This window comes from Diabrotica virgifera, chromosome 8 (genome assembly GCF_917563875.1).
Source record: "Diabrotica virgifera virgifera chromosome 8, PGI_DIABVI_V3a".
Taxonomy (NCBI): Eukaryota; Metazoa; Arthropoda; class Insecta; order Coleoptera; family Chrysomelidae; genus Diabrotica; species Diabrotica virgifera.
Genome location: NC_065450.1, coordinates 59,527,441 through 59,553,860, shown reverse-complemented (window position 1 = coordinate 59,553,860; position 26,420 = coordinate 59,527,441). Strand labels below are relative to the sequence as shown.

Genomic DNA, 26,420 nt, shown 5'->3' with positions numbered 1-26,420 from the left:
TGATTTTGAATAATTATGACATAAAACTCCAGGCGACGAGTTGCACCCTTGGAACCAGGTACCTTGGAGACCACCGCCAACATTAAATTGTGTTTAGCGACTCCAAAAAAACCCCGAGTAATGGTTATTGACTGATTTTGAATGGTTATAACATAAAACGCTAGGCAACGAGTTCCAACCCTTGGCACCAGGTACCTTGTGCACCATCGCCTACATGAAATTCGTACTCAGGGACCCTCAAAACCACCAGGGTAATAGTTTTTGACTAATTTTGAATAATTATAACTAAAAACTCCTGGCGACGAGTTCCACTTTAGGCACCAGGTATCTTGGAGACCACCGCCGACATTAAATTCGTGGTCAGCGACCCCAAAAACCGCCGTGTAATGGATATTGACTGATTTTTAATTATTATAACAAAAATCTCCAGGCGACGAGTTCCACACTGGGCACCAGATACCTTGGAGACCATCGTCGACATGAAATTCGTACTCAGCGATCCCCAAAACCCCCAGGGTAATAGTTTTTGGCTGATTTTGGATAATTATAACTGAAAACTCTAGGCGACTAGGTCCACCCTGGGCACCAGGTATCTTGGATGCCATCGCCAACATTAAATTCGTGGCCGGCGACCCTAAACCCCCCCCCCCTAATGGATATTGACTAATTTTTAATGATTATAACATAAAACTCTAGGCGACGAGTTCCACCGTGGGCACCAGGTACCTTGGAGACCATCGCCGATATGAAATTCGTGCTCAGCGATCCCCAAAACCTCCGAGTATAAAAATTCAACACATTTCCGTCAATATTTCCCAAGTTCTAAATTTTTCATTTTCACCTCTTCTAGATGCACTTTTAAAATGCATTTTCTTATGCACAAAAATTTTTGCCCTAGATGAATTTAGTTCACAAAGTTGCCTGACACTCTCTCTAATCGATTGCAAAAAGTTCCATGACGATTCATCTTACTGCACAAAATTCCTAGGTTTTGGGCTTTTTAGTGCTTCGTTGCTTCGTCTAATTGTTTTATTGTGGGTCCTGGGGCCTGTTTCATAAAAGTGACATGTTTACAAGTTACAAGTTTACAAGTGACAAGTGTTGGCTGACAAGTATTTAAAAAATTTGTTTCATAAAATGATTGTTGACACTAGTCAAAAAATATTTTTGACATTTGTTTTCGACAAGTGTAATAATTATTTAACTTCAAACTCACGTCAAAACGTCAAAAGTATATCAAAACGTCATGTCTCGCGAATTGGGAAGGGTAGAATTCTTGCGTGCGATTAGAGCGAAGAAAGATATTTTATTTGGAAAATTTAGTCCCACTTTAACAAAGACGTTGAAAAGTGAACATTGGGGTGAAGTAAGAAAAATAGCACTTGCAATGGGTCTCATCAATGAAACCAAGCAATATACCTATTGCTGTAATGTACTTTGGCAAAATTTACGGAAGCGTGCAGTGGAGAAGCTGGACAATGCCAGAAAAACAGGCACAGGAGGAGGCGCGATTGCCAAAAAAACGGAGATAGATCTGTTAGTGTATGAGATTTTGGGAAAAGATTCACCGATTTTGAATAGAATTGAAGAAACAGCGGCAGAAATGGAACCAATTCCAAACTTTTTTGATAATGTGTCCACCAATAGCCCGGAGCGAAACAAAAATCTTGTTAATAATGGATCTTCAACTGCCAATAGTCTGACACCAACTTTAATAAATAATGTGGCTTCATCCTCATCCACGGAAATGATGGCCAACAAAGGAAAAAGAAAGTGTTCTAGTAAAGAAGATGACAACAAGAGTACTTTAGAAGATTTAAGGAAAAAAAAATTAAAGCTACAAGTAAAAAAATTAAAGGTATTATAAAACATTTTTCTAATTTAAAAAATGATTTGCATGAAATTTTTGCTCTGGAAAAAGAACAAGGACTTGAAAAATCCAGATTTACACAAAAGTTTTATAAAAAAAATGGGCCTCTTGTTGAATATTCAAGCGAAGAAAAATTTTAGTTATGTTTTTTATACGTTTGATAGTTTAAATAAAGTTTAGTATTTCTAGTCTTAACTTTTTATTGAAACAATTAGATTAATTTCATAAAATTTCTTTTATCAAAATTTTATCGAAAATTATTTATAATTTGGATCAATCGTCCTTCATTAAATATTGGTCCATTGTATGGTTGGACAATATGGTTATCATTTCTAACTTCGAAATTTTGGAGCCAGTTTTCATCGTCAAAACTTCTAGAAATATTGCAGAGAGTAACACAGCATTTAATTATTCTTGATGCAAATAATGGGTTTACACGTAAATAATTTAGGCAAGGAAATTTTTCTTTCAGGATTCCGAAGCTTTGTTCAATAAATCGGCAAGTTTGCTTATGTCGTTGAACAAAGACTAAATTTGCCGGATCGGCAGGATTTCTTAAAATTGGAGGAATTAACCAGTCTCTAAGCGGGTAAGCACTATCACCCAAAATGATAGCCCCAGGAATTGGTCTCCATCCTAAAAATAGTTAATGGGAATTTATTTTATATGCACAGTTTTTTTTTTTCGATATTAATAAGTAAGTACCTTGTTCAAATTGTTGAAATATTTGAGAATTTCAATGGGAAAATCCCAATAGTTGGCTGTATACCATAGTTTAAAAACCAATACAGAAGTAAAAACTTCGAGATGTATTCTGGTATAAAATCGTTTATTTAAAAACTATAAAATGTCATCGATTGCAGAACGTTTTCGTTCTAAACAGAACATCTTCAGTGCCTAGAATGAAGTATTTCCACGTTAGATTAAAGCAAAGGGTTAAAAATGTGACTGTTAAAATGAAAAAAGTGTGGGAATACTTACATCCTGCCGAGTATTTTGAAACTAGCACACCGTAAATAGTGTTAACATCATCATATATGGTTTACATAATGTAATATGTTAAAATGTTATGACTACAAGTCGATGTTAATGGATAAAGTGGAACACATGCTAAAAGGGTGCCATGGTTCCCTGCTCGAAGATACTAGGTACTTGCCAATTCAATGGGCACAGACCAACTGAGAAATTATGAAGTGGATTTACAATTTGACAAGGGTGACATGACATGACAAGATAAAGCCAATTTTTGGTTAAAGTTTCATTTGATTTTGGATTTTTTAATAAAATGCGGAGGTTTGTCTGCAAAAATAATTTAAATTATTTGAATAATAAAATCTACTGTAAAGTTTAAATTAGCAACTCTCTATTCCAGAATAACTTATATATTCATTAAATTTAATGCAGATATATTACGTGGTTTAAGTTGTGACGTCATCGGATGTGAAATGACGAGTTGAAAGTTAAGTTTGTGGAAACAAGGAAATACACCACATAGTAAGATAATTAGACTTGCATGGAAAAACAAAGCTAAACAAGCCGAGAAAACCAGAATTTAAGAGTGTTTTTATGTGATGAAATGTTGGTTGCCTAACAAGGCAAGCAGACAACAGGTTGAAGGTAAACGGTAGAATATTGCGAGAAAACAGTATATATACAAAAGGTGGCTATATGTTGTGTTAAATTTATTATTATACTATTGTAATGAATAATTATGTCTGTTAAAAGTTGGAAAATAGTTGTTAACAAAATTAAATAACTAAAGATTACTGTTAGTGAGGTAGATATATGTGTGAAGGATATGATTGTATATAGTATTGTGAAATGAATGAGAGTATGTAATAAAATAATAAAATTAAACTATGTGACATAAAGTCTAATTCATCTTTATGTAGTTTTGAAAGGACTGAATGAATTGGAAGTAATGTATCTTGATAGTCTACCAACGTGGAATAGTGAATAAAATAATTAGAATGAGAGCTACCAATATAGGTCAAATTGTGGGTAGGTGTCAGTATGTAAAGAAGAATCTAAATTGAATGAGTATATGAAATAGAAAAGTATGAGATTGATTTCTATTGGTGATAGTGGAGTAAATAGACTGAACTAAATGATATATATTTAAGTGCACAAACTTTATGAACGTATGTGATTGTAACTGAAATCAAACAAATGCAAAATGTGAAAAAATTTTTATTTTAAATTGGGATAAATGGATATTGGAAGTTGCCTGGTATGAATGGAAATGAAAAGATAGATGAAAAAAGAAGAATAGTGAATGCAATAAAAGTTTCTTCTTTCATAAGTTTTATTGCATTCACTATTCTTCTTTTTTCATCTATCTTTTCATTTCCATTCATACCAGGCAACTTCCAATATCCATTTATCCCAATTTAAAATAAAAATTTTTTCACATTTTGCATTTGTTTGATTTCAGTTACAATCACATACGTTCATAAAGTTTGTGCACTTAAATATATATCATTTAGTTCAGTCTATTTACTCCACTATCACCAATAGAAATCAATCTCATACTTTTCTATTTCATATACTCATTCAATTTAGATTCTTCTTTACATACTGACACCTACCCACAATTTGACCTATATTGGTAGCTCTCATTCTAATTATTTTATTCACTATTCCACGTTGGTAGACTATCAAGATACATTACTTCCAATTCATTCAGTCCTTTCAAAACTACATAAAGATGAATTAGACTTTATGTCACATAGTTTAATTTTATTATTTTATTACATACTCTCATTCATTTCACAATACTATATACAATCATATCCTTCACACATATATCTACCTCACTAACAGTAATCTTTAGTTATTTAATTTTGTTAACAACTATTTTCCAACTTTTAACAGACATAATTATTCATTACAATAGTATAATAATAAATTTAACACAACATATAGCCACCTTTTGTATATATACTGTTTTCTCGCAATATTCTACCGTTTACCTTCAACCTGTTGTCTGCTTGCCTTGTTAGGCAACCAACATTTCATCACATAAAAACACTCTTAAATTCTGGTTTTCTCGGCTTGTTTAGCTTTGTTTTTCCATGCAAGTCTAATTATCTTACTATGTGGTGTATTTCCTTGTTTCCACAAACTTAACTTTCAACTCGTCATTTCACATCCGATGACGTCACAACTTAAACCACGTAATATATCTGCATTAAATTTAATGAATATATAAGTTATTCTGGAATAGAGAGTTGCTAATTTAAACTTTACAGTAGATTTTATTATTCAAATAATTTAAATTATTTTTGCAGACAAACCTCCGCATTTTATTAAAAAATCCAAAATCAAATGAAACTTTAACCAAAAATTGGCTTTATCTTGTCATGTCATGTCACCCTTGTCAAATTGTAAATCCACTTCATAATTTCTCAGTTGGTCTGTGCCCATTGAATTGGCAAGTACCTAGTATCTTCGAGCAGGGAACCATGGCACCCTTTTAGCATGTGTTCCACTTTATCCATTAACATCGACTTGTAGTCATAACATTTTAACATATTACATTATGTAAACCATATATGATGATGTTAACACTATTTACGGTGTGCTAGTTTCAAAATACTCGGCAGGATGTAAGTATTCCCACACTTTTTTCATTTTAACAGTCACATTTTTAACCCTTTGCTTTAATCTAACGTGGAAATACTTCATTCTAGGCACTGAAGATGTTCTGTTTAGAACGAAAACGTTCTGCAATCGATGACATTTTATAGTTTTTAAATAAACGATTTTATACCAGAATACATCTCGAAGTTTTTACTTCTGTATTGGTTTTTATTTGAGAATTTCGAAGAACTCTTGAATCATGGACACTTCCGAGCCAGTTGGAGTTAAAATAATAAAACATGTAGTCAGGGCCACAAATTCCCATAACGTTAATGGAGTGATTTCCATTCCTATCAACAAAGGCTTCTTCATGATGTGTGGGTGCATCTATCTTTACTAAGGTTCCATCTACGCAGCCAACAACCATTGGCATTCCGGCAACTTCGTTGAAACGATGAACAATGTTTATAATATTCTGAGGAAAACGTACTACCCTTGGAAATAATATATCATGTAAAGCATTCACTACAGCTTTTACACATCTGCAAAGAGTGGCTTTGGATATGCCATGCATGTCTCCTATTCCATGGTATTGTCCACCATTTCCAAACCAATGCAGGGCAATTTGTAATTGTTGCGAAGGAGACAAGGCATAATTTCTGTTCGTTGGATGCATTAAGCGGGGACCAATTTCTGTTATTATTTCCTCCATTTTTATAGAATTCATTCGAAATCTTTCGTTGAACTCCATCAATGCATTAAAATTAAAATTTACTCTTTGACGAAATACACGTCTTCGTCGTCGATGCCGTACTAACACGTTGACTTCGTCCTCACTGTCGCTGGGCCACATTTTTTATGAGAAAATACGACTGTGATAGGATATTAAGTTCCTGTCACTTTACACTAATAAATTCTAGGAAAAAATGACAACTTTTCATTGATTTATTTTTTATGAAACAAAAACCTACCTACAATTGTAAAACAAACTTGTAAAAATAAGACTTATTACTTGTCACTGATAATCTACTCTTGTCATTTTATGAAACACAAACTTGTCAAAAGTCTTGTTCGGCACTTATCCGACAGGAATTGTCACTTTTATGAAACAGGCTCCTGGTTTATTTACGCACGTAATTAATTATTCAAAACAATGAAACTGAAATCGAAAAATAGAACACGTCCTATTTCATGAAACAGGTTTCAAGAAGATAAAAATGTTTCATGGGCATGAATCAGACTCGTTTCATAGATGGGCGGACGTCTATTTGTTTAGCAGTGTTTTATTTCCATGAAACGTGTTTCACGTTTGATGTTTCTTTGGTGTGCGACCTCCCGAAGATAAAAATGTTTCACACGCGTGAATCACTCGTTTCATTGGTACGCGGACTTCTATTTGTTTAGCATTGTTTTATTTTCATGAAACGTGTTTCACGTTTCATGTTTTACGTTTCATGTTTCTTTGGTGTGCGGCTTCCCTTGACAGTGAACCGGCACACTCCACGTTTCGTTGAATCCCGATTTAAGATAGGGAAAATCTTATATTTAAATACATAGCTTTTAAAAATGATTAATCTTTTGTAGCGATTTAAAAAAGCTACGAATTTTTCTTTATAAGAATCTCTCCATTTCCACAACATAATTATATAACTCAACCTCAAAGTTGAAAAAGAAAATTACACTTTAATAGCCGAACCTTATTTTCGATTGTGTTCATACCGTGATAAAAATAATCTCGTCGATCTATTAAATGCACGCAATTCATTAATCTCTTTTTCACGGTGTAATTATTTATGACAACTGAATATCACATACCTACAATGTTACCGATAGCGTTCATTGACAAGAGAGGATGAAAGCTGGTAGCGGAAGTCACGAAATATTTAGGGGAGTTTTATTTTTTATTAGGGAGGATTGTTGTAAACAGCAACGTATGTCTTAAAATAGAATAAAACTAACAGTTTATAGGGAGCTATATTTTCGTCATTTGAAGTGAAAACTTCTATAAATCAGCTTGTGAAAAATTTATTCTTTTTGTAGGAAACAATATCAAATTGGTTTCATCATGAAATCTAGTATTGTAATATTGGCTGAATTTGACAAACACCGTGATAATTTAACCATAAACTAATTATTAAGCTGTAATTATAAAAGATCTGAGAGAACAGTCCATCCGTTTGTACGATAAATGTTGAAGAAAACGTCTTAGAGTCTTAAACTGGCTACATAGGTTCCCATTAGTATTAGGAAGAACTATGTTGAATTTCTTCTCATTTCTCATTATATTCGTATAACTTTTTAAAGAAGGACAGTTTCAGTTTAAAGTTTAGAACAAAGTTTGTCTTGACACTTGGTGGATAGGTTTAAAAGCATACCACGGCTGGATATAGAAAATGAACTAGAGGGTGTAATGAGCCTAATAGCCCGATCAAAGAACAATCTGACCCCAAAAAAAAATAAAGGAAGGATGAAAATTTGGTAATAGGTAGTTGAAATTGTCTATTATTATATAAAAAAATGTTTACAATTCTACGTCCCCTCCATTTTACAAAAATAGAGCAGAATTCCCCCCTCTCGAAGGTGCAAAATATACATTTGTCCGGAATTGGATAAAATGACTAATTCTAAGCAACTTTTGTTCTATAGAGTTTTTTTCCCTAAGTCAATACTTTTCGAGTTATTTGCGAGTGAATATGTTCATTTTTAACAGAAAAAACATGTTTTTGGACGGTTTTCGGAGATAACTCAAAAAGTAAGTATTTCATTGAAAAAATATTCTTAGCAAAAATATAGCTTATAAAAAACTGAAAATAATGGTGTATGCTTGAGGTCTGTAGACCCAGTAGAAGCAGAGTTATGGCTAATGAAAAGTAGGTTCTTCTTCGTCAAATTACAAATCGAATATTTCAATGTGAAATAAGCAAAAAAACATAGCACTTTTCGGGGAAAATTCATTACAACTTTTTTAAAGTGTTTAAAAAAGGTTTATTTTTGGTTTTTTTTCTAACGTGTAACATTATAAGTAAGTGAGTTACGCTCAAAATATTGTTGGTCCCTTTTATTTTTTGGTAAAAAAATCGCGAAAACCCCCCCTCTAATTAGCATCACAAATAAATTTTCTCATTACCACTTCACAAGTTACTTTGCTTATGTATTACTTATATAATCTGTAAGTATTTCATCGAAAAAATATTCTTAGCAAAAATATAGCTTATAAAAAACTGAAAATAATGGTGTATGCTTGAGGTCTGTAGACCCAGTAGAAGCCGAGTTATAGCTAATGAAAAGTAAGTTCTTCTTCGTCAAATTACAAATCGAATATTTCAATGTGAAATAAGCAAAAAAAAGAGCACTTTTCGGGGAAAATTCATTACAACTTTTTTAAAGTGTTTAAAAAAGATTTATTTTTGTTTTTTTCTAACTTGTAACATTAAAAGTAAGTGAGTTACGCTCAAAATATTGTTGGTCCCTTTTATTTTTTGGTAAAAAAATCGCGAAAACCCCCCTCTAATTAGCATCACAAATAAATTTTCTCATTACCACTTCACAAGTTATTTTGCTTATGTATTACTTATATAATCTGTAAGTTTCATCGGTTCAAATGGCTTATTTTTGAAAAAGCTGTAGTTAAAATGGCTGAACAAGTAACTATTGCGAGTTTAGGCAAATTTTGAACAGCCATAGCATAACCAATTTTTGTCTAACAAGAAAACAAAAAAGTAAAAATATTCAGAAAAGCAAAATGTAATACTGTTTAATTTTTGGTACTACTAATAATTTTTAAGTTAATTCCATGAAAAATTTTTTTTTCAAAATTAAAAAAATTAAATGAACCCAATGAAACCAATGAAACTTATAGATAATATAAACAATACATAAGTACAGTAACTTGTGAAGCGGTAACGATTAATTTTATTTGGAAAGCTAATTAGGGGGTGATTTTCGCGATTTTTGTACCAAAAAATAAAAGGGGCCAACAATATTTTGAGCGTAACTCACTTATTTTTAATGTTAGAAGTTTTTTTAAAAAACAAAAATAAACCATTTTTAAACACTTTAAAAAAGTTGTAATGAATTTTCCCCGAAAAGTGCTCTGTTTTTTGGTTATTTCACATTAAAATATTCGATTTGGAATTTGACGAAGAAGAACCTATGTACTTTTCATTAGCTACAACTCTGCTTCTACTGGGTCTGCAGACCTCACGCGTACACCATTTTTTCAATTTTTTATAAGCTATATTTTTACTAGGAATATTTTTTTCGTTAGAATACTTACTTTTTGAGTTATCTGCGAAAAACCGTCCAAAAACTTGTTTTTTTTTTGTTAAAAATGAACATATTCACTCGCAAATAACTCGAAAAGTCTTGACTTAGTGAAAAAACTGTATAGAACAAAAGTTGCTTAGAATTAGTCATTTTATCCAATTCCGGGCCTATTTTGAACGTATATTTTTTCACTCCCGAGAAAATATTTTTCACCCCATATTTCCCAATTTTTGTAAAATGAAGGGGATGTAGAATTGTAAACTTTTTCTTATATAATAATAAACAATTTCAACTACCTATTCCCAAATTTTCATTATTTCTTTATTTTTTTTGGAGGTTTTCGTAAAATTTTGTGTTCCCTGATCGGACTATAATCCCAAATTTTTGTACAAATCGATACTGTATGAAAAAATTGCAAGGTTTTGACATTTTTCAGTTTCATTTCCTCGACTAAACAAAATACATGAGGCGTTTTCGTAATCTGACGTTCCAAATTTTTAACCTGTTCCACAATTAAAACTTCCCCTGTTCCAATACATCAAAGTTTGTTCGACTAGACACCGTTAAGCTATTAACACATTTTCAGCTTGTTATTAATCAACTTTTTTGGTACGTGGGATCCAGGTCTATAAATATCATTTTCAATTGACCCACAGTAAATACATTGAAATTTCATTTCAGTACTTCCTAAATGAATAATACCAAATGAATTGTTTAGATCGTTATACATATTTTGAAATTTTGTAGCTTGTAATTTTTAGCAAATTTTTTAGTAATTCCAAAACTGTAGACAACTTATTCTATAATTTCGCATGTTTCTTAAAAATAAAGTTCGATTTGGAAGTTTGCCAAATAGCTATTGTATTTTTATGCAAATACGTAAAGTCAATCGAATGATTTGGCATGTAAATCAATAGCTATATATTTTTAAATCGTAACATTCTTTTTAATAAAAACGTTGTTCTAAAACAGTTGACACCAGAAGTTCCCGGAAATGTTTCATATTTCGTGCAAACTTTTTAAAGAATACCGTATATTTTTGGCAAAGCCTTTTTAGCTGCTTTTTACCGGAACGTAAAATGCTCGACTGACTGGTCACGCACTGCTAATACGATTAATGCCTATCAGATACGTTGCCAGAAGATGTAAGATTCGTGGTGTTGGAGGATATTAAATCAATCGTTAAACAGCGGTTTGCTTAGTGAATCTTTTGTAGTTTATTGGCAAATGATCAAATAAAATTTGATTCAAATCTACATTGGTATGAAAGAAACAATGAGACAAAAAAACAGAAATTGAAGAAGAAGAAAAAGTTGAAGTGCGAGTAGTAGTTATATAATTATACAATATGTCCCACAATGGAACAATATGGAAAAGTTTTTTATTACACCTATTAATTTTACGAAAAATAAAAAAATATATTTTTCGGCATATAGGCAACCCATGCAATTCCTATTTATCTATGTATGAAATTTAATAAAAAAAAAATGTTTCATCCGGTAAACAGATGGGTGAAGGTCGACCTATATTTGGATCCCTTAATATTATAGTCAAGGGTAATAAGATTTTTTCCATGACACTTCAACAGCCAGGGTACTGAAGCGTTTTTTCGACAGGTAATACCTATAAGAACAAATTGTAAATATTTCCTGCGTAGGATCTGGCGGCCATTTTTATTTATACACAATTTAGTGTGAAAAATGGTCTTTTTTCTTGCAAATTAATGGAAAACAGTAAGACTCATTGTTTTCTTAGTGCAAACACCTTCGAGAGAATGGAAAAAGCTTTAAAATTGCGTATTACAAAGTTTAATACACTCATTTATTGATATTAAAATTGCGAAAAATGCCGAAATTTCAAAAAAATTAATTTCGCAATAAGTATTGTAAAAATAAATATAGAGCCTTGAAATTTTTGTCAAATGAGGATTCTTTGGTCCTTAATATGTGACAAAAATTTCAAAGCGATTCTTTCAATTGTTTAGATTTTATTCATATTGTTTATCCCAGAGAGCTTTTTTTGCAATAACATAAGTCAGAAAAAATAATGCTAGAACCATTATACAGATGTCAAATGAAAGAGCATGAGCTAAACTTTCAAATTGGTTTAAAAAAAGTAAATAAAAAATGCATTTATTAGTAATAAATAACTGTGCAAAAGTATGTTCACATTTTTCCTTATACACTTTTTAGTTTTTTGTACAACCGTGTTAAAAATGCAATTTTTAGCACTCCATACGACCATTAAAAATGCTACTTTAGGGCACTAGTGCTTTAAAATTTGTATGGCACTGCAGTTCGTATTGACCGTATAGGCAATTTTGATGTAATGTCAAAAAAATATAAAAATGGAATGTCAGTCAAGTTCAAGTAAAAGTTTTTTTTAGATATTGTCCTGTAATTACGTTTGTAAAAAAAATATTGTATGATATGCGTGTTAAAAAGTACATTTTTAAGGCACTCATGTGAATTGCAGAACTCGCTTCGCTCATTCTGCAAACTTTCACATACGTGCCTTAAACGTGTACTTTTAACACTTATATCATAAATAACTGTTATATAATAAATTATATATATTTATTACAATTTTTCATCAATTCATATAAATAACATTACTTGGTAGTTATGCACCTAAGAAACGGTAAAAAACAGATTTTTTTGAAAAAAGTTATTCAAAAAGTTTAAGATTCAAAAAAAGAAAAATTGACGATACTTTTGCGTAATTATTTATTACTAATAAATGCACTTTTTATTTACTTTTTTTAAACCAGTTTGAAAGTTTAGTTCATGCTCTTTCATTTGACACCAATAGAATGGTTCTAACATTATTTTTTTCTGACTTATGTTATTGCAAAAAAGCTCTCTGGGATAAACAATTTGAATAAAATTTAAACAATTGAATGAATCTCTTTCAAATTTTTGTCACATATTAAGCACCAAAGAACCCTCATTTCACAAAAATTTCAAAGCTCTATACTTATTTTTACTATAGTTATTGCGAAATTAATTTTTTTGAAATTTCGACCTTTTTTCGCAATTATATTAACAATAGATGAGTGTATTAAACTTTGTAATACGCCATTTTAAAGATTTTTCCATTCTCTCGAAGATGTTTGTACTAAGAAAACCATGAGTCTTACTGTTTTCCATTAATTTGCAAAAAAAAGGGAACAAAGACCCTTATTTTACACTAAATTGTTTATAAATAAAAATGGCCGCCAGATCCTACGCAGGAAATAGTTACAATTTGTTCTTATAGGTATTACCCGTCTAAAAAACGCTTCAGTACCCTGGCTGTTGAAGTGTCACTGACAGGGTATATTTTTCTCTTATTACCCTGGCCTATAGCGCCTTATACTGCGCAACAATATTTGCCAATTGGTAACTTAATTCATATTTCTTATCACAAATAGGTAATACTTAATAATTCCTTGATAATAAAATGTTTTATTTGTTCTAATTAACAGGTATGCATCAATAATCAAATTGAATAAGTAAGTAAATTTAGGACGGCAAAATAGAAATGCCTCACAAGGTCAGCATGAACTTCTCTCCACTGCAACTTTCACGAAAGCTTTCATTTCTTTGCTTTTTAGTTGTAGATCAACAGGAATTCGAATAAGAAAATCACGACAAATTTAAAAATATTACGAATATTGTAATATTGCAGTAGATTATAGTATTGATAAAATATGAATAAACTAAATTAAACAAACATTTTAATATACACACATAAAAATGGTCTATGGGACAAGAAATGAAAGTCGTCTACTTTCAAGAAGCAATATTTTTCCATTAAAATAAGATTTGTATATTATTGGTTGGACATATCCTCTCATAATTTACTATATCGTATTGTGTTTTTGTTGATCTTAAAAAAAAGGTAAATTGTTTTAAGTTTATCCATTCAACGTAAAAAGTATATTTAGTACAAGTTTTGCTGCAAGTGTAGTTAGAATTTGTTGTTATTATGGTTTTAACCAAATTAATATGCAAATAAATCATCGTTGTCCCGTTGTCGTGAAACATTGCTACGAGCTATTATTGGTATGGTACAGGGTGGTATGAACATCCGCGACGTAGCAGAAGCTTTGCATTCTACCAAAAGTACTGTAGAACGGTTATCGCAGCGTTTTAAAAAAACTCGTGATGTAAGGGAAAGACCAAGGGTCCAACAAAAAGAACACAACAGATACATGACCGGTTTGTTAGCCTTCAGACATTAAGGAACCCCAATGTTACTGCTAGTCAGCTAAGAAGTGAGCTTCAAAATATTCATGAAATTAATGTTAAAACTAATATTCAAACTATCAGGAATAGGTTGCATAAGGCTAATCTTCACGCCACACGCACCATTAGAGTATTAGAGTTCCAGTTTTATCCCGTGGAAATCGCACAAGGAGATTAAAACGAACCGAAGAACATTAAATTTGGCAAGAACGAAAATGGGCAAACATTCTTTTCACCGATGAATCCAAATTTGCTTCATTTTCATTTGACGATTCTACATCCGGTATTAATACTTGATCTTTTTTGTTTATTTTACTAAATTTTGTTCTAAATGTTTCGAAATCCTGTTGAAATCCACAACTTTCTACTGTTTTAGGTTTGTAAATAGGATTATATTAGGATTATATACAATATTCTGGAATGAAACTATTACATTAGGTATTTGGGTCTTGTAATGTATTAGAAATGAAATTTCAGTGACGTAACAAACTGAAATAGTTTCCATAAAATGATGATTTATCTCTATGATTTTAAAATTATTAACTCTAAGCCTGCGTTTTTATTTTTTCTAAAAATTATTTTAATTTATTTAATTTTATAATAGTATAAAATGATCAATAAATTTCTAAAAATTATTTTAATTTATTTAATTTAATATAGTACTTAGTAATAATATTAATACTTAGCTTTAGAAAACTAGAGGTAAAAATGAAGGAATGAATTAGATTTGTAGAGATACATGGAAACAGAAAACCCCAAAAATATGAAATAATAGAGAGAATAGACATTAGAATAATTAAGCAACGGTAATATTCAAGATTAAGTTAACTATACTAGGAAACCTTAGTAAGAGAAGAAGAAAGAAAGAGTGAAAAACATTATTGAATCTGAAAAAGTGTTGACGTCCAGAAATGGCCATTTTACAGGAAATGAAAAAAAACTATTTAATTTGCTACTTGGTGTTTTTTAAAAGAAAAATATTATTTAAATCATCTCATAAACTTGAGCAACAAAGTTTATGTACGGAAGGTCGTGTACAGATACAATACTCATCATAAAACACATTACAGAGAAAGGATTATAATACGATAGACCCGCATTCCTATGTTTGATAAACTTGAAGAAGGCAATTGACAGAGTCAGACTTGAAGGAGACTCGTTTCGTTTGAGAATGAGCGCCGGCTGATGTTCCAGCGCAGCACCTTCAGCGAGTAAAGCTCTTGGTGTTCTTTGGCTCGTTTGTGGTGGTTGTTGTTGGGCTATAGGTAATTATAGGACAGGACTCCCTCAACACCCAGCCAACTCAACCCTGCCTCAGCTTATTATTGCTATTACTTTACTATTCTAACTTATTCATCTCATCTTTTAATAATTATTAGAAAATCTGTAAAAACGTAAGTACGTACTTTTTACAACTTACTTCAGATTAGACCATCTCCCCTGTATTCCTATATATTGTTACCAAAATGCCAAAAGCATTTCATATTATAGTCCAAGTAATGAAGCTTAAAATAGGACAAAACCTCGCAATTTTTACAGAATGAATAGATTTGATTAAAAATTTGAGGAGTAGTGGATAGTCCAAAGATCAAAATCCATATGATGCCGAAAGGCGCTTTTACCATAAGGGTGGTTGCCACCCCACGTCGGGGGTGAAATTTTTATTATATTTTGAGCACAAAAATTGATAAAAAAATTAATTCGAAGCAAAAAACGCTCTATGCATTTTTTTGATAAAATTAATAGTTTTCGATTTATTCGCTATCGAAAGTGTTAGTTTTATATCGAAAAAATCAATGTTTTTAATCAGTTTTCTGATAATAACTCAAAAAGTTTTCGTTTTATCAAATCAACTTTACCTATAGCCCAATAAATGACCGTTTTGGAGTGTAATTTCCAGGGGCAACTCCGAATTGCATGAAAATTTGGATTTAGGTTCTACTTACACTCCACTTCAAAGTTGAATTTGTGCCGTTAGTTGCTTTTACTTGGGGGTAACATTTACCTCTTCTCGAGGAGTGAAAAACGCGTGTTTAAAATAAGGCCGGAAATGGATAAGTTGACTTATTTTAAGCACATTTTGTTCTATAAAGTTTTTTACGTAAGTCAATACTTTTCGAGTTATTCGCGATTTAAAATTTTGATTTTTCGACAAAAAAAAACTACGTTTTCAGACCGTTTTTCCCAAATAACTCAAAAAGTAACTATTTTGTCGAAAAAAATATTTTTAGAAAAAGTGTAGCCTATAAAAAACGAAAAGAATGGTGTATCAGTAAAGTCTACAAATTGAGTAAAAGCAAAAATGTAGCTCATGAAAAATACGTTCTTATTCGTCTAATTCCAAATCGAATAATTCAACGAGAAATCACCGAAGAAAGGAGCGTTTTTCGGGAAAACCTTATTAACATTTTTAAAGCATCGAAAAAAGCTTATTATCTGTTTTTTACAAAAGTTTACAGCATCAAAAATAAACGAGTTACACTGAAAAAAAGTTGGACCCTTTTTTTGGTAAAAAAATCGTGAAAACCTCCCTCTATTTAGCACCCTAAATGAAATTAATGTTTTGGCTTTACCATCTATTTTAACTATGTGTGTATTGTTTATATGATCTGTAAGTTTGATTGGTTTGAAGTGCTTATTTTTAAAAATATTTGGTTTTATAGTAAAAAAAAATTTCTAAAAATTTTTGAAAAATTTCATTTTTTCAAAATAACTTAAAAAGTATTAGTGATAAGAATAATCTTAAAGAGTAAAAAAATGTAGGTTTTGCTATTATAAATATGCTAGTTTTATTTTGTTTCTCCGTAAGACAAAAATTGGTTCAGATATGGCTGTTCAAAATTTGCATACACTCGTGATTAGTGACCCATTCAGGCTTTCTCAATTATAACCCTTTCAAAAATAAACACTTTAAACCGGTGAGACTAATAGATCATATAAAAAATAGATAGGTAAGTAAATTGTTTGTAAAGCGGTAGCGATTAATTTCATTTGGGGAGCTAAATACGGCGAGATTTTCATGATTTTTTACAAAAAAATAGAGGGCCAACTTTATTTTGAGCGTAACTCGCTTATTTTTAATGCTAAAACTTTTGTTAACAATTAAAACAAAGCTTTTTATAAACACTTTAAAAAAGTTTAAATGGGTTTTTCCCGAAAATTGCTTAATTTTTCGGTGATTTCACCTTGAAATATTCGATTTGGAATTAGACGAATAAGAACGTATTTTTCATGAGCTACAACTTTGTTTTTATTTGACTGATAGACTTTACTCATAGTTTTTTTTATAAGCTACACTTTTGCTAAGGATATTTTTTTGGATAAAATATTTACTTTTTGAGTTATTTGCGAAAAACCGTCTGAAAACGTAGTTTTTTTGTCGAAAAATCAACACTTTCAATGACAAATAACTCGAAAAGTATTGACTTACGTATAAAACTCTATAGAACAAAAGTTGCTTAAAATTAGTCAATTTATCCATTTCCGGTCTTATCTTGAACGTATGTTTTTTCACCCCCGAGAAAGAATGACTGTCACCCCCCCAAGTAAAAGCAACCAACGGCACAATTTCAACTTTGAAGTGGAGGGTAAGTAGAACCTAAATCCAAATTTTCATGCAATTCGGAGTTGCCCCTGAAAATTACACGGTATCGCCGAATTTCCCGTTCATTTACTGGGCTACTAACAAAAATGTACCTTTTGAAAAAATAAAGAAAACCGTTTTTTAAATTTTCTTTAAGACCAATAGTAATCGAGCTATATTTTATTATCTGTTAGCTCTTCTTCGTCAAATGCTAAATATTGTAGATTCAAAGTCAAAACTATGCATTTTTCCAGGATAACTTGTTTAAACTAATTTAAAGTATTTGAAATATCTATCTTCAGAAATAAAAAAAAGTTTCTAGCTCAAAAATTAAGTGACTTATAATGAAAAGAATGTCAGTCCCTATTTTTTTCATTGAAAAAGTGATCGGAATCAACCCCCTAATCACCACCCTAATTAAAATTAGTCATTGAGCTTATAATGGTCTTCTTTATTTATATATTAGTAATAGGTTCTAGAAGTTTGACCGGCTTAGAATAATTAGTTTTAAAAAAAATGGAGTTAAAAGCAAATAACGAATTTTTGAAGTTTGAAAAAAAAATCTCTTTTCCTCAGAATAGAAAGATTAGCATCAGAGGTACGAAAGATGTTTAAATATAAAATTGTAGCTTAATTAATTTTCAAGAACTTGGTTTACAAAAATTTTTTCTAGGGCAAAAATTGAGCGAGCTATTGACAATTAAAACGTGTAATAACATGCAAAAACCACTTTTACCATCCCTTTCAAAGTCAACACTTTCTGCGACTGAGGATTTTAAAAGGATTTAATATTAATATTCTTATAGACCTTATAAAAACCTACAAATTTCTTTTTTAACAAACTTTCTAAGCTAAAAATAAAAAAGTTACGGTTCAAAAATCAATATATTTTTTTGAAAAAATAAGGAGAAATCCAATTGGAAGCATAATAATGTAAGTCAGCGGTGTTTCTAGTTATTAGCTTTATTCATTCTTCTGTATTTGTCTATTATTAATAGATTCTAGAAGTTCTACTGGCTTAGAATAATCAGTTTTTAAAAAATCGGAGTTAAAAGCGAATAACGAATTTTTGTAGTTTGGTAAAAATGCGATTTTCTTCAGAATATAAAGATTAGCATCAGAGATACGAAAAATGTTTAGATATGAAATTGTAGGTTATTTAATTCCCAAGAACTCGACTTGAAAAAACTTTTTCTATGGCAAAAATTGAGTGGATAGTAAATGAGTATATATCGAAAAACATTAATTTTTTTGATATAAAACTAACACTTTCGATAGCGAATAAATCGAAAACTATTAATTTTATCAAAAAAAATGTATAGAACATTTTTTGCTTAGAATGAATGTTTTTATCAATTTTTGTGGTCAAAATATAATAAACAATTTCCACCCCCCAGATGGGGTGGCAACCACCCCCATGGTAAAAGCGTCTTCCGGCATCATAAAGATTTTGATCCTTGAACTCTCCAGTAATTATTCTCAAATTTTCCACCAAATCGATCCATTCTGTAAAAATTGCTATGTGAAAAGCTTCGGTTCCTGGACTATTAATCGCATTTTAAAAGATATTTTTCCCAATTTTGGCAAAAATATTTTTCATAGGGATTGTTGACTCGTTTATCATGCAATGAAAAATAACAAATGAGAATAGTAAGAAGTCACAATTGTCTGACATGAAACAAATACATTTTCTAGGACTCAAAGCTCTTCCGTGTGCTTTGTAGCTACAAAAGTGAGATATGTACATAATGTAATAAATATGTTTCTTAAATCCTGTATATATATATTTTATGGCAATATTTTCCAACTCTTCCAATTTATTGTTACAATAAATATGAAGTAGTTAAAAATGTCTTTCAATTTCTTGTACGGTTATTTTCTCAGAATGATATATTATGCTAAAACATAGGGATATAGTTAGGAGTTTTATTAAAAAGTTTAGAAAGTATTGCTTTGTCAAAACGGTATAAGAAAGAGAACAAATAATAAAGGATCTAAGATCTGGAAAACTTGTTTGTAAGTTTGTTCGAAGAATCGGAAATTTGAAAAATTAGGATCAATTCAGGAAATTTAAATTAAGATATTAGGAGTCAAAGATTTTTGATGTTTTTACGATTCTTTCTTTTTTAATGGACAAAATTATAAGACAATAAAAAGAAAATCTGAAATTAGAAGCAGAATCTTAGGACAATTTAACTTCCCTAAACACGTTGAACACGTTCTTCTTTCAGCTGACGACTTTCTTCTTTCAGCCAAGATCTCCAGTCCTTTCTATCCTACTATTCTCTATCCCTAAGACCTCGTCTTTTCATGGCCTCTTCCACTTCATTGCTCCATGATCTTTGGGATTTGCCTCCTTTTCTCTATCCTATTTTCCTATTAGGCTCTAATCCTAATCTTGAAACTTTGACATCCACGTTGTACGATCTGCTCTTCTCACGTGTCCATACCAAATTAAACGTGTTTCTTCATTGCTTAGTATGGCTTGTTCTACTACTATTCTTGTTTTTATCTCCTCATTTCAATACGATTCAGTCTTGTTACTCTACAGCTTCTTCTCTTGAATTACATTCCTGTTGATGTAATGTTGGTCCATTTTCGTTTATTTATTACTCATTTCTCTGCTCCGTAAGTCACAGTACATGTTTATATTCATTTTCTTTTTTGTATTTCTGGTTTTCTGTCTATAATATACTACCCCGTTCATTTGTTAAATACATGTCTACCTTTCTTTCCGCTGTTTATCTCTTGCTCAATGGCTCCAGTCTTTGAGACTATGAATCCTAAGTAGTTTAATTTTTCAATGCATTTAATTTTCCCAATTTCTCATTGGTTCTTGTACTCTTGTTAAGTATTCGGTCTTTCCTAGGTTTATTTCCACTCTATTTTTTGTGTAATCATCTTCTAGTTTTGTATATAGGATAAATCTTATTCATCTTGAGTCGTTACCACTTCGTCATCTGCAAAACTTAATGTGTACAAGAAGTCATCTAGGATTGCTATTCCATTACCTTCACATTTGCTTGTCCATGGCTTTAAAATTGGTGCTGGGAAGATCTTAATAAGCGTCCGAGATTTAAAGTATCCCTGAAGTCATTCCTTTGTAACTTTAAATTTGTTCTATTTTGTATTGCTGACTTTGACTCTGACACCGTTGTAGTTGTAGTTTTGAAGAAGTTGTTTAGGGCTTCTATTAACGTCTGAGATATCTCAATTTCCTTCATTGTTTTTGTAGTTCCATAGTTTTCTGGAGACCGTGTCATATGCTTATTTTAAATCAATGTAGAGAGGGGTACTAAACACCATAAAATCTCGAAGGCTACAGTAGTTCAGACACTTTATGCAAAATTAATCCAGATGTGCACTTCTAGCAGTCATTCTGCAGGGAAAAACATTTGGAAGGCGAGGTCTAAGAACAAGAAGAACATCCTGGTTAAAGAACCTGAGAACGCAGTTCAACATAACATATGTGTAGCTTTTCAGAGTTGCTACAGACAAGATAAAGATTGCACAAGATCTTGATAAGCACATCAAGAAGAAGAAGTCTCCATAAAATACAACAATTATGAGACAGGGAAGACAGAAAATACAGGAATGGAACCAACATGTTATTCGAAAGAATAGTAAAAGACCAGCCCGAACACCAAATGATTTAAGACCAACACAGACACCAGACCACCAGCAAGAACCTTCCAAACATGGGGAAATAGCTGGTAGTCATAAAAAAATGTCTAAGGCCTAACATAAGACGAACAAAAAAAATCTATTAAAACAAAAATATATTTTAAATATTAAAACATATACAAATCATGTCAGACATTTTTTTTAAATGTTTTATCATCATGCAGCATCTTCTATCAAGTTCAGTCTGAGTTTTTTAAAAAATATCAAATGTAATTAGAAATTAATGGTACACTTCGCGTCAAAAAAAACTGGTACAACTCTTATAACCGAAAATCGTGTTTTTCAAGTTGTGTAAGTTGATCTTGTCACAAGTGTCATTTCAATTTCTAGGGCAACGTTGCCAGTTCAACGAAAATATTATATCAAACTAGGTAAAAACGGGGCTGTGCGACAGACCGCATTTTTAATATACTAAAAACTAAAACAATTGTAATTTTCCGTCATCTCAATTAAGTATCCATATACATTGATTCGTGTTTTATTATAATTTATGAAAATATTTCATTTCAAAAATAATGATAGATAATAAATCTTGACATGACTTTAAATTATTATGTTTAATGTCAAATGACAATGACAAAACTGCATTAAGTTGTGTAGAATAAATAAAACATACTGGAAAAATTAAAAATTTAATTTGAAATTAATACAAAATGAATAACTTTTACAATTCGAAATATACATTTTAAATGTTATTTTTTGTATTTAGATTTAGTGCAATTCCGTTATTTGTGATGGCAACGACGAATTGATTCACGAACAATAATTGTCAGTCTGAACACAGGTTTACATTGGGGAAAAAAAGTGTACCAGTTTTATATGACGCGAAGTGTACTTATAAGAGTAAATACTTACATCTTTTCCGCCAAATAGACAACAAATATAGACTCAACTATGCTTTTAAACAATACCACTAACTGCAGAGGTGTACAGTGTACAACTAACTGCAGATGTGACCCTCCGTGTTAGTCTCCTTTGGTCGCAACACACGGTTATTGCCCTTTGTACAGATGGCAGAATCCGTAAGAGTAAAATCTCTACGACTAGCAAAAAAAGATTAGAGCAATAATACCTGACCTTAGATATGAACACAAATATAAAAGGTGTCCCAAAATCCAAGAAAGATTTAAATTTACCTCCATTTTGTACTGCTGTTAGCAGCAATAAAACATAAACAGTTTGAAAGCTGACAGTTTAGGGTTAATAAAAATGGAGCGCTACTCTAGAGAAAAACAAGTTTTCATTGTTGAATAATATTTTAAAAATAATGAGAAAGTCACAGTTTGAAAATTTCGTACAAAATATGGTAATTTAGCACCGGTAACTGTGAAGAAAATAATTGAAAAATTCCGGGAGACAGGATCAATTGGTGATGCTAAACATGGCTCCAAACCCAAGACGCTCGAAGCAGTTCGTGAGAGTGTAGGTGAAGTCCAAGACCATCAATTCGGCATTTTGGATAAGAATTACAAATTTCAAGAAGCTATGTACAGCGTATCCTCGCTACAGATCTGCATCTCCATGTTTACAAAGTGTAACACAAGAACTAAAGCCTACTGACTATGTACATCGAAGAGAGTTCGTTGAATTGAACATCAACAAGTGGATGCTGATTCTTCGAGCAAAATCATCTTAAGCGATGAAGCACATTTTCACCTTGATGCATGCATCCACAACGTGTGACTGTTTTCGTGCGGATTTAGGCTGGAGTTATCATTGGACCATACTTCGTTGAAAATGAGGCTGATCAAGCAGTGAGTGTAGGGGTGCTCGATATCGAAAGATGATAACAGATTTCTTGCTACCTAAATTGGATGATATCGATATGAACGACATGTGATTTCAACAAGACGGCGCCACATGCCATAGAGCCCAGATACATGTTAAGGATAGACTTGGCTAGGGATATGCCACTCAATGCATCGGGGTGTAACGTCGACATAGAATTGAGTGGTCTAGACATCCTTGTCAGTCACATGCGCGGGATCGTTTGGTTAAAAGAGATAGATATACCACTGATCGACTGTTTCCATCCTGTTTCCGCGTTACGCTTTTTTGGTGAGTATTCCGAGTCTACGCTTAATATGTTAATGGTAATATCTCGTTTGGGTGATCAGAATTAGCCCCATCAACGAACAGCAGCCACGTTTATGCAAAATAGTTATATTTCAACTAAAGAGTGCGATGTGTTAGCAAAGTTGTGTAGTCCATTTGCCTGATTTGCTATTCCATACATAACCATATCCTATGTACTATTTGATTCAATAAAAAAAGTTCAATCTAAAGAGAAAAACGTCTTTTCTGTTAAATTCAAATTTTCATAAATTTTGGGACAACCTTTATTAAACCGAATGAAGAGTGGAGCTGTCGTATAAATAAATTCCCTATAGACCAGGGCGCATCTGTAAAAATATTAGTACATTTGGACGTTGAGATGTGACTCAAATTTTTTTGCAGAAATTGCTTGAAAATAAATCAAATAATAATATTTGAGTTATCCTCCCTCTCAAAAAGGTCCGGAACATAGTTTAAATAATCAAAATGTCAAAAAATTAAGGAAAAATTCGATTTTTTTCTTCGTTTTTTGATTATAACTTTAAAAGTATTTATTTCCAAGAAAAGTTGAACTGACATAAAAGTTGCGTAATTAAATTTCCAACAATATAGAATTGATTGAAAATTTAAAAAATAGTCACCCTTGTTGCAAAATAGCAATAATTGCGAAAAAACCATACAAAAACAAGTATTCGCATTTTACGTTTTTCAACCATTTATATTACACTTAGGACCTTGATATTTCACCCAGAAAAACTTTATGATACAATAAAATAATACTGTAAAGTTTATTAAAATCGGTTCAATAGATTTTGCAAAATAAATTTTGCAATCCAGCTTTCTCAAAAAAAAAATCATTTTTCAAAATGTTACAGGACTGAAAATAAAGCAGATAGCAAGTTGAAATTTTTTTTGCTTATAGAAGTGTACTGTACCTTTTATATGCAATTTTGCAAAATTAAAATCGATTAACACGACGGCGTCAGGATTTTTTTAAATAAACATTAATTATTGGTGCTACGCGCAGGACAGCGGATAGTTTGCTCTGATTGGGCATTCCAATTACCTTTGATAATGGTTGATACATTTTAATTTTTATTACATTTCGATATAAATAAATAAATTTGTTTATTGCAAAATAAAAACACATACTCTCTCCTTTGAAATAACACTTTTATTAGCAAAAACTTTCTTTGTTTATATATTTTAACTTATAGAATAAAAGTTTATTATTTTTAAACATATGCAATTGTTTAAACAATATTTCACAAAAAATAATAAATGATTTTTGTGGAATTAAAATATTAAAATACAACAAAATATAGAGTAAGAAAATAATATATTAGATAAAGATTGGAACACATTTTGGTGGAAATCAATTTGTGTGAATCGAACACCGCTGTCCTGCGCGTAGCACCAAAAATTAATGTTTATTTAAAAAATTTCCTGACGCCGTGATAATTAATCGATTTTAATTTTGCAAATTGCAAATGAAATTTACAGTACACTTCTATAAGAAAAAAAAATTTCAACTTGCTATCTGCTTTATTTTCAGTCCTGTAATATTTTGAAAAAATGAATTTTTTTTGCGAAAGCTGGATTGCAAAATTTATTTTGCAAAATCTGTTGAACCGATCTTAATGAAATTTACAGTATTGTTTTACTATATCGTAAAGTTTTCCTGGGTGAAATATGAAGGTCCTAAGTGTAGCATAAATGGTTGAAAAACGTAAAATTCGAATACTTGTTTTTGTATGGTTTTTTCGCAATTATTGCTATTTTGCAACTAGGGTGACTATTTTTTAAATCTTTAACCAATTCTATATTGTAGTAAATTTAATTACGCAACTTTTATGTTAGTTCAACTTTTCTCGAAAATGAATACTTTTAAAGTTATAATCAAAAAGCGAAGATAGAAATCGAATTTTTCCTTCAATTTTTGACATTTTCATTATTTAAACAATGTTTCGGACCTTTTTGAGAGGGAGGATAACTCAAATATTATTATTTGATTTATTTTTAAGCAATTTCTGCAAAAAACGTCCTCTTTGAGTCACCTCTCAACGTCCATCTCAAAACAGATGCGCCCTGGACTACTAACATAACTACGTTTCCCATATGTTTAATATAATATATAATTAATATATATAAGCAATAAAGATTGTCAATACACAAAGGTTCATATAAACGGTAAAAATTCAAAATTGCTCAAGTTAAATTTGATGTGTCTCTTAATTCTTTATAATTTTATTAAAACATATTAACATTAAGAATCTGATGAACTAGAATGAAAAAAGTACTTATTGAAAAATTTTAAACGACATGTAACATTTTCTAATGTTTCAGGATCGGCCCCACCGTCGAGGTCCGGATCAAAAGTCGATCTCTCATCGTTGGGATCATCTGGAACTTTAACCGCCCCATCCACACCTATGGGAAGCCCCCCGATATCGCCGAAACGTCGTGGGGTCTTTCCCGATAACATTTCTGTACCACTCGCTTTAAAAGAAGACGAATGCGACTTATAGCCCCACTAGGTTTCCCTGGTTTAGGTTTAGTTGTGGTTTACTTTAGTGATTTAAGGTAATTTTTAGTGATATGATTAAAATGAGTCAAAATCTACTTTTATAAATCGGGATCATTTTGGATATTACATTGCTCTACTTGTCAATAATATAGTAATAATAAGTAATAAAGATTGTCAATACACAAAGGTTCATAAAATTGCTCAAGTTAAATTTGATGTGTCTCTTAATTCTTTATAATTTTTTTAAAATTCTTTTAGAATTATATTAAATTTGTAAACTCTTACGTAAATTTGATGATAAGCAATAAATATATGGTCAGCATATCAAAAAGAATTTAAAGTGATACAGTAGCGATCAACAGGTAGCCAAAACGCGTTCCAAGATTGCGGCTGTAATTTTAAATATTTTTTCGAGATATTTGGCACACGTATTTCTAATATAATAAAGAATGACGGTATAGAGCCCAATTTGAAAAATATATTAAGATGTGGAAATTACTCTGTAATTAAAAACAATATTAAAAAACGAGCCTGTACCGCCATTAAGAAGAACAAAAAATACACTTTCTTCAAATAAACTTTTTTATCAGATGCCTATATTTCGTGTCATTTTGGAACTACTAA

At 31.1% G+C, this 26,420-nt stretch overlaps 1 protein-coding gene across 1 annotated transcript in view; it reads left to right on the top strand.

The window, feature by feature from the left end:
• LOC126890163 (dual specificity protein phosphatase 15-like) overlaps positions 1 to 26,100 on the top strand; it is a 149,913-nt gene extending 123,813 nt beyond the window's left edge. The window contains exon 6 of the mRNA XM_050659016.1: positions 25,616 to 26,100. Coding sequence (XP_050514973.1) covers positions 25,616 to 25,797 — 182 coding nt within the window. The 3' untranslated portion in view covers positions 25,798 to 26,100. The remainder of the gene's footprint in view (positions 1 to 25,615) is intronic.
• Positions 26,101 to 26,420: the final 320 nt, after the last annotated feature.